The sequence below is a fragment of the Physeter macrocephalus genome, chromosome 20 (assembly GCF_002837175.3).
Source record: "Physeter macrocephalus isolate SW-GA chromosome 20, ASM283717v5, whole genome shotgun sequence".
NCBI lineage: Eukaryota > Metazoa > Chordata > Mammalia > Artiodactyla > Physeteridae > Physeter > Physeter macrocephalus.
This window is the reverse complement of record NC_041233.1, coordinates 24654050-24664183: the sequence shown is the minus strand read 5'-3', so window position 1 is coordinate 24664183 and position 10134 is coordinate 24654050. Positions and strand designations below refer to the sequence as shown.

Sequence of the window (10134 nt, the reverse complement as noted above, 5' to 3'; positions counted from 1 at the left end):
CATTTAGTAAAAATTTCTTCATTTTAAGTTCACAGATTAACTTCTCCTCTATGAGCCCCAAATGTTGCCCTCTCTGCACAAGTCTTTATGATCTCAACTCTGGGATGCACACAAGGTTTTGAAATCAGCAGAAGAGAAAGAATCAAGCCCTTGAGATAAGATGTACACTCCATGTTTAGAACATTAAGTTTATCGAGAACTAAATATTGGGTAGAGGAAGGAAGGTAGATAGGCAAACATAAGGAATGAATGAGTTGCTTTTTTATTCCAGTTACCAATGACCTTGAGTCAGTCTCCCTCTGGTGTCCAATAATTTTAGCGTTTTACCTGTTTTTGCTATTCTTCTTCATGGACCCATTGGGTTCTTTTTATCCTTAGCAACTTCATGATTCATTGCCACATAAATATTCTCCAGCCAGGTGAGCCCTGAACCAAAGTTTCTTTTATTTATCTGCCATTTTTCAGTGCTCCAACCCTGCCCTCTTTTGCCTCTGCTTTTAGTTATCCTTGGAGTTCTAAGAAGCAAGCCCTCTTCCCACTCACTGCCTGGGAAAGAAAGTTCAATGTTGCAGCTCCTCCTATTAGCCATTCTTATTTTTTCTTTTCCAACACAACACATTAATCCAAAAGTAAACACTCCATGGTAAGTTTGAGAAACTCACAACCAGGAATCCTGTACACTCCCCTTTCTATCAGTATTTTCAGATTCCCCAGTCTGAAAATACTGTGTACACATGTGCTCACAAACACACCCACGAAGAGATAGAAAACATTGGGAGACAGTAATACACATGGACCCTGAACTGTTTTCTTCTAACTGCAAGATATGAAGAAATCTCAGGACCTCTTTTTCGAGAGTGCTTTTCCCTTCCACATGCTAGGTTCAGCCCAGGTCAGGGCAAGCTGCCAATCTAACAGGACAATCAAGTCCCATCATGTATTATCCCTCAACATTTCCTGATGAAGGCCGTTTGATTTCCCCAAAGCAATGATGTTTTGCTGGCAATGGTGAGAGTAACAACCTTTGGGGATCAAAAGGAAATTCAGTTGCTTCCATCTTTCTAGTTCTAGAATCTCTTTTACTTAGTCCCGTGGGACTTGGATGTGTGAATAATCTTAGGGTCTCTGGCACTTGTGTCTTTAATCACTAGTTAGTTGCCTAAAAGTACCTGAAGATAAGGCTCTTTCCCTAGCCATTCCTCTTTTCAAACGGACCTCTAACAGGATTTCTTCTGAATATTGCTTTAGTCATTCCACAGACTTGGAATCTGGACTTAAATGTTTGTCACACTAATAAAGAGATTACTCCCTCCCACCCCCAGTTCTCACTTTCTACAATTTTCTCACTTCATAAGACAGAAATATACATCTGAACAAAGGTACAGAAATTTATTTCATTTCCTCCAGATAAGTGCTTCTTCCCTATGACAAGGTTTAGAATGGCATATATGAATGATGAGCAATCCTAAATTTAGTTTATCCCATAAAACTCAAGAAATGGTTCATCTTCACTGATCGCTTCGTTGAAGTTACAAAACTTACTGGGTGTGCAAAAGGCAGCAACCATTTTATGTTTAGGAAAACAGGCATGGCAAGTGATAATCTTTTCCCTGGGGCACAAACTGAGCAAGTAACAGCAAAAAAGACTTACGCTCTTGAGCCCCACTGGCATGCAGTTACCTCAACAGAACATCACTGCCTCTGATTTACTAGAGAGTACCTTGAGGAAGACCTTAACTCCCACTTTCCTGGGATAAAGGACTTAAAGGAATATGACTTTTATTTAACTACCATGTACAAAATAATTACCTTTACACAAATTCAAAAATGTTGTTCTGGGCTTCCCTGGTGGCACAGTGGTTAAGAATCTGCCTGCCAGTGCAGGGGACACGGGTTTGAGCCCTGGTCCAGGAAGATCCCACATGCTGCGGAGCAATTAAGCCTGTGCGCCACAACTACTGAGCCTGCGCTCTAGAACCCGCGAGCCACAACTACCGAGCCCGCACGCCTAGAGCCCGTGCTCCACAACAAGAGAAGCCACCGCAACGAGAAGCCCGCGCACCACAACAAAGAGTAGCCCCCACTCGCTGCAACTAGAGAAAGCCCGCGCACAGCAACGAAGACCCAACACAGCCACAAATAAATTAGTAAATAAATTTGTTTAAAAAAAATGTGCTTTTTAAAATTGTACGAAGATAAAAAGGAACTCAGTAGAGGGTTGAGATCTGCTATTTATTTTCAGTATTAAGATAAAAGTTGTAACCAAAATTATACCAGGCACATTTTGGCAGTTAGTATAAACCCAGCATTGATAAGCCACATGCCAAAAGATGTTTGCTTCCAAAGCACAGGAGAAAATGAATGAGCAAGGGCCCATATCCAAACTAATGCTTCAGCTTTCCCTCTGATTTTGACAATTGTCATCTCATCAGTTTTGGCATTTTTGATTGCCTATGATTAGGAACTTCTTTTATTAACACTGCTGGCAGATGTGCCTTGCTGTACGCTCACCATCTGCTCTGCTTTCTTATGATGTTGGCCTGGAGATGACCTTTTGTCACCACCTCTTTATCAGTTGATCTCTGATATGCCCCTCTGAGATAGGAGGGATTTATCTGATTAGGTGGCCTGATCTGAGCTAAGAAGGCAGGATAGAACAGGTCGGTTTTTCCACCCACTCCTTTATCAGTTGGTGGGCAATGGCTAACTTGGGGGGCAACCAGAATGGGAAAGCCCCATCCTGTTGCTGATAATATGGGTTGTCTTTCCTCAGGGCTGTGGCCACCTCATCATGACTGAACCAGGCAGCTGCTTCTAGTTCTCTCAAGTTCACCTGGATCTGAAAGACATAAGGAAAAACAGGATATAAGGTTAGGAGATACAAAACTTAGAATACGATGGCCAAAGATGAGAAAATGGTTCCAGAAGTGAGTAATCTTAGAAGGTAATATCTGGGATCTATAGTCTGGGAGATAATCAGTTCTAGATAGGGTCCAGAAGCAAAAGTACCATAATTAAGAGATGAGAGTTAAGTATATATTTTAAATATTTTTAAAAAATATTTTAAAAATCCTGGAAGCTCAAATAGTAAAATATTGAATGGTTTGGGAATTCCCGGGCAGTCCAGTGGTTAGGACTCAGCACTTTCACTGCTGTGGCCCAGGTTCAATCCCTGGTTGGGGAACTAAGATCCTGCAAGCCATGCAGCATGGCCAAAAAAAAAAAGAGTGTTTAACATTGAGAGGTAAAATTATATAACTAAAAAAAGAACATATAAATGCTACTCTTCTTTAAAGGATGTGTTAATTAATGATAGTCAAAAGCATAGTATCTGCCTTGCAAGAAGCAAAAATGCAAACTGTATCCACAGGGAGCTGAGACAGATTAGATATTATTCATTGTATAGAAACCAAAGCACAAAATAGACAGACTTTGGCACATAAGGACCACAACACCATCTGTCAGGGATGTTAGAGCAAGATGAGGTGGGATAAGACAACATCTAAGTCCCTTTCAATCAGAAGTTCCTATGATTTTATATTATTCCCCAACATCCTGACTGGAGCAATAATACCAATTCTGAAATCAATCATTAAATTTTATATATTTATTGTGTGCCTAGTCTATACAAGACTGTTAATTTCCTGATGATGAAAGATAAATTGTTTCATGACTGAGATATATACAAGGAAGAATGGTGATTGTGTTGGCACTCCCGATTTTTATGGTGATTAGTTGTTTATAAGATTGCAAATTCCTTAAAGGTATAAATCATATATTACATGTCTTTGTATAATCTAAACAATGCTGGACTAGACAGGTGCTTAGTAAGTACCTACAGACCAGCTTGGATGAGGCAAAGGATATATCATAAGGGAAGCATCAGAACTCACCTCTGTCTGCCCTGGTTTCACAGTTGCATGACAAGCAATCATGAGTGCGCCATTAGGAAAGGGCCAGTGCTGAGATGCAGAGTATTGCAGTCTTTCCACCTCCAATCCCACCTCTTCTGCAACTTATCGCTGGACAGCCTCTTCCAGACTTTCACCTATAAGCACACAGATTAATTCAGGACAGCCCTGCAGCAGGAAGGGTGATACAGAAGCCCGTTGGCGAAAGGAATGCAAAACTGGCTCCAAAGTCAATGAAATACTCTTGGGAGAGCCCTAAATCTCCGACTCTCTACACTAGGAATCAAGTCTGAAGTTGGGTATTGAACCACAATACTTGAACCTACTAGCTTAGTTACACAAAATAAGAGTCGGAGAGGCTACTGCTGCTCTCAGGTTTTTAATAAAAATCAAACGCCACATTTCACCATTTGCAAATTTTACCCCAATAGACCGACAAAAAAAAAAACCCCGTAAATAAATATTAAATTCTAGTTAATATAATATTAATATGCATGTTGAAATATTTAGGAGGAAGTATACTAATGTCTGCAATCTATGCATCAAAAAATAAGATGGATTAATGGGTGGATAGAGGAATGGATAGATATGTGATAAAGTAAACATAGTAATTATGGAATTTAGGTGGTGAGTATATGGGTATTTACTGTATAAATCTTCCAGCTATGCTTATGTTTGAAAATTTGCCTATAAAATATTGGAAAATTGATGCCACAAAGTAGTTTTCTTGATATAATAGGGAAGAATGTGCTTGAGACACCAAGCACTATGGCAACAAGAATAAGAAATACATACTATTTCATACTATAAGATTTCATGTCTTTCAATGTTATCTGTATATGCCCGAAATCCCTTACCTATATCACAAAAACCTGCCAAGGCAGAATACATTCCCTTGGGAAAGGAACTCTGGCGGGCAAGCAGGCATCGAGTCCCATCTGACACCAGAGTGATCACCACAGGAGTCATCTAGGAAAAGGGGATGGAAACTTGGGCACTAGGCTTTGGGGCCTGTTAATGAAACAAAGTAATGGGTAACCAAGGAAAGCCTTTTAGCTGTACAGGCTTCCATCCCCAAGACAGAGTAGTTCACAGCCTTCTTGGATTACTGACCTTTTAAAGCTATGCTTACCTGTGGATAATAGATGATCTTATTGGAAGGGCACACACGCTTGCTGCCAGCCACATTCTTCTTGGTGGGCTGCCCACTTCTACTGCAGAACTGATGAGCATCATGCCAACGGAGAAGAGCCTGAGCCTAGGAGTACAAAGATGGGCTTGGTTTCATTTGGAGAGAATGTGGGGCTCATCTGTAATGGTGCTGGGACTACTATTTAGAGCAACTCAAAGGGACACACCAATCCCTTTTCAGCTCACCTACTTTAAATGCTTATTAACTATTTAAACTTTAAAATAAGGAAGCTATTTGAACATAGTCCTCTAGCATCTGAAGTATGAATTTTATTTTATTTTATTTTGGGGGGCTGTGCTGTGTGGCTTGTGGGATCTTAGTCCCCCGACCAGGGATTGACCAGGCCCACAACAGTGAAAGCCCAACTCCTAACCACTGGACTGCCAGGGAATTCTCTGAAGTATGAATTTTTAAAAAGCATATTTTAAATGTATTATGAATTATTTTAAAAATGTAATATATAAAATATCATAATGAACACCCGTGAACTTATGAGCCAGCTTAAAAAGAAAATATTTTCAGTATAATTAAACACCCCAACATGTACTCCTCCCCAATAAAGTTGGAATTTTTTTGCAAATAAAAAATGCTTAGGGACTTCCCTGGTGGCCCAGTGGGTAAGACTCCACGCTCCCAATGCAGGGGGCCTGGGTTCCATCCCTGGTCGGGGAACTAGATCCCACGAGCATGCCGCAACTAAGAATCTGCATTTTGCAACTAAAGAAGTGTGCATGCCGCAACGAAGATCCTGTGTGCCGCAACTAAGACTGGGCACACCCAAAAATAAATAAATAAATTTTTAAAATCTTTAGAGATACTTTTTTTTTTTTTTTTTTTTTTTTTTTTTTTTTTTGCGGTACGCGGGCCTCTCACTGCTGTGGCCTCTCCCGTTGCGGAGCCTGTGTGCTCCGGATGCGCAGGCTCAGAGGCCATGGCTCAGGGGCCTAGGCGTTCCGCGGCATGTGGGATCTTCCCGGAACCGGGACACGAACCCACATCCCCTAGCATAGGCAGGTGGACTCTCAACCACTGCGCCACCAGGGAAGCCCAGAGATACCTCTTTAAATGGGCAATCGAAAGCACTTTAGCAAGTGAAATCTAAAGCTGGAGGACAAGTCGTTAAAGCAATATAAAATAACTTCTCATGCTATATATGTCATGCTGTGAGTCATTAAAAATGTTTATAGGGCTTCCCTGGTGGCGCACTGGTTGAGAGTCCGCCTGCTGATGCAGGAGACACAGGTTCGTGCCCCGGTCCGGGAGGATCCCACATGCCGCGGAGCGGCTGGGCCCGTGAACCATGGCCGCTGAGCCTGCGCGTCTGGAGCCTGTGCTCCGCAGCAGGAGAGGCCACAACAGTGAGAGGCCCGCGTACCGCAAAAAAAAAAAAAAAAAAAAAAAGTTTATAAGGCTGATAGATCATATTGCCGTATATATGCACACCCTCAGGAGACAATGGTACTAACAACAGTCCTGCCAAAAACAGGGTAAAAGAAAGAAGAATAAGCAATCTCCCTAGAGCACACTGTCCTTCTGCCAAGGTTTGTAGGAAGGACTATGATCTGAAAAAAAAAAATCAAATGCTTCCCATATAAACTACTTAATTTCCTACAGAACCAAGAAATCAATCTACCGTGGATAGCAAGGAGGCATCCTTCACATTCAGCTGAAAGAGAGCCTTCCTCAGCCCAATGAAAGACCCCTTGAGCTCTGTCTCCATTTCAGGTTTCTGTAAGGAAGCTAAAAAATTAGAAAAGAGAACAAAATGAAATGAATGTCAAACTTAACCTCAGGGACCCTCTCAAGTATATTCTGTTAGAACAGTGTTTCCCAAACTCACCTAATATGACTTAACTAGGGAGAATAAAAAAATATACAGGTTCTTAAACCCCTGCCTGGAGATTCTGAATAGCAGGTGAGTGAGGCCCAGAAATCTTTATTTTTTAACAAGCACCAGGAGATTCTTATATTCAGGCAAATTAGGGAAACATTAGAGCATGGTGTTTCCCAAGATCCTCTTCGGGGTAATAAGAACATTTGCACTAGCCACAAACTATCCCTGGAAAAAAAGATGAAAGGGGACCTCTAAGCTCCTATCTGAACCTCATTCCAGCATCATTACATTTACAGCTACACCCTGAAAGAGAGAAGGAAAGCCTGACAGGAGCCATGAGCCTCTAGCAAACCAGTTCCCAAATGCAGGTCTGAAGACCCAGAGCTACTCCAAGGTAACATGTTTATTCACCTGCATTGATAAGAGAAATAAGAATAATGTCATGAATTTTAAAACATTTCTTATTAAATATTTAAGACATATAAAATGTATAAAGGTACAGAGAATAATACAGTAAACATCTTTGTACCACCACCTAGATGAGAAAGAAAGCATTAAAATGTCCTTTAAGTGATGATGATGGTAGATGGTACTATCTGTTAAGGTCCTAACTTAAGAAAAATTGAAATTGTTTTGTATTCTTAAAATGTTCTTTGAAATTTTACTATTATGTGGAATCCCAAAGTCTAAGAACCACTGGGAAGTACCCATCAGGAATAATGTTATGTACCATTTATGGAAGAGGAGCTATTTAGACCTAGATCCAGAGCAAACCATGCTTCTTGCTGTTCGGAGCATCCAATTAGCACGGAATCTTCTATTGTTTGCATGTCCTGCCCAAACTTACCCAGGAGCCTTTCCAACTCTAAGAAACACAGAAGGAGAAGGGAAGAAAATAAGGGTTTTAATTAAACCATCAGAGCCATATTAGACTTATTGGAAACCATCTACTTCAACTTGAAGTAGGTACAGCTGGCTTCTAGTCACTGCCCTGCAGCAAATTAGCTATGTAATCTTGGCCTGATCACTTAACCTCTCAAGGCCTCCGTTTTCTCATCAGCAATCAGAAGAGTTTAAAGGAATTCTTTCTGTGTACCACTGTATTACTCTATGATTGTATCATGAAAGGAGCATATCCCCTAGTTTAAAGATACATGATAGTTGACTTATTAAAGCACTGAAAAAAAAATGTGTCAAACTTAAAATGGTAGAGAGACCAAAGCATTTCTATAATTTACTCTTCAGATCATGCTGCTTTTGTGGGCCAGGGTAGACTACTCATCTGAGACCCTGGTCTGTAAAGACAAGGGCTGTATAGGGAGAAAATCTATTCTCCTGTGCATGAAGAACTCATATTTGTTTGTTCATAATACAAGATTACATTGCTAATCTATAAATAATGTTTAGTGCCTTCTGATAAACATCCTCATATACTTATGCACTGCTAGAAACTACCTATCTAAGTATTCTAACATCTGACCCTGACAATGTATTTAGAAGTTTGTGCATAGTGACATCATATAAAACTCAAGGTAGTATCTTGAATACCAAATCCCAATGGCTTAGATATCTCTAGTTATATACCTTAAAAGAGTTCTGAAAACAATTTTAGTTCACGTTTAGTATTGACCCTTCTAAGGAGAGATTAAGTCATGATGCAAATCTTAAACGGTGTAACAGTGAACAGATCCTTGGAGGCTGGAAATTGCTGGTCCAAGGCAGGGGTTGGCAAAATATTTCAAGTTCTGTGAGCCATACGGTCTCTGTCACAATACTCTGTTTTACCATTGTAATGCAAAAGCAGTCATAAACAATATGTAAATGAATGAGTGAGGCTGTGTTCCAATAAAAATGTATTTACAAAACAGACATGGAGGGCTTCCCTAGTGGCGCAGTGGTTAAGAGTCCGCCTGCCGATGCAGGGGACACGGGTTTGTGCCCCAGTCCGGGAAGATTCCGCATGCCGCGGAGCGGCTGGGCCCGTGAGCCATGGCCGCTGAGCCTGCGCGTCCGGAGCCTGTGCTCCGCAACGGGAGAGGCCACAACAGTGAGAGGCCCGCGTAACGCAAAAAAAAAAAAAAAAAAAAAACAGACATGGGTTCCAATTTGGACAGCAGTTTTCCTGACCCTTGCTTTAAGGCTATAGTGGTTCATACCATCACCAAAAAATGTTCGATTGGGCAATTCAGGTTTATACATTAAATAATTAATTGGCAGAAGAAGTTTGAAAAACCTGGACTCTAAGCTCGGAGGATTCTTCTCAGGGATTTGATATGGACCGAGTTCTGCTTAGCGACCACAGCCTGGTCTACTTTACTAGTCTACTTTGGGCTTACCTAATAGGCTATGCTGGGGGGCCAGGTATTGATGTTCTGATTTCTGAAGCAAAGGAGCCAGGTTATGAAAGAGGTAAAATGCTCCTGTCTGCTGGGCTTTTTTACATGCATCATCATCTTCCTTCAGCTCAGATAAATACCTGTGTTTTGGAAATAATCAAAGCATTACAAAACCACACTTAGTTTCTTTTACAGCATTCATCTTTGAGAATTGTGTTCCTGCACTGGTCTCCTACCACGGTTATTTCATTTATTTACATCCTAAATTTCTTTAAAAAAGGATTTGAGGTGGCTACAGGGGGTCATTCCCTCCTTTGTCCTACTGTATACCTTGCCCATACTTCTGTGGTTGCACTTAGATGGTGCTATTTGTTAATCTCTGTCTCCCCTGAAAGACTATGATCTTTTTTTTTTTAACATCTTTATTGGAGTATAATTGCTTTACAATGGTGTGTTAGTTTCTGCTTTATAACAAAGTGAATCAGTCATACATATACATATATCCCCATATCTCTTCTCTCTTGCGTCTCCCTCCGTCCCACCCTCCCTGTCCCACCCTTCTAGGTGGTCACAAAGCACTGAGATGATCTCCCTGTGCTATGCAGCTGCTTCCCACTAGCTATCAATTTTACATTTGATAGTGTATATATGTCCATGCCACTCTCTCACTTTGTCCCAGCTTACCCTTCCCCCTCCCCGTGTCCTCAAGTCCATTCTCTAGTAGGTCTGCGTCTTTATTCCCTTCCTGCCCCTAGGTTCTTCATAACCTTTTTTTTTTTTTTTTTAGATTCCATATATATGTGTTAGCATACGGTATTTGTTTTTCTCTTTCTGACTTACTTCACTCTGTATGACAGACTC

General features: G+C 40.9%; 1 protein-coding gene and 1 long non-coding RNA gene across 2 annotated transcripts in view; one reads left to right on the top strand and one right to left on the bottom strand.

Annotated features, from left to right (window-relative positions):
- Positions 1–2638: 2638 nt before the first annotated feature.
- NUDT13 (nudix hydrolase 13) overlaps positions 2639–10134 on the bottom strand; it is a 19006-nt gene continuing 11510 nt past the window's right edge. Inside the window, 7 exon segments of the mRNA XM_024132062.3 lie at positions 2639–2839; positions 3894–4048; positions 4769–4880; positions 5044–5169; positions 6737–6843; positions 7668–7802; positions 9274–9413. Of these exon segments, the coding sequence (XP_023987830.1) occupies positions 2639–2839; positions 3894–4048; positions 4769–4880; positions 5044–5169; positions 6737–6843; positions 7668–7802; positions 9274–9413 (976 nt within the window).
- The window catches only part of LOC114484599 (uncharacterized), a 16812-nt gene continuing 9471 nt past the window's right edge, over positions 2794–10134 (top strand). Inside the window, exons 1-2 of the long non-coding RNA XR_003677725.2 lie at positions 2794–2870; positions 7234–7331. This is a non-coding gene — a long non-coding RNA (uncharacterized lncRNA). The remainder of the gene's footprint in view (positions 2871–7233; positions 7332–10134) is intronic.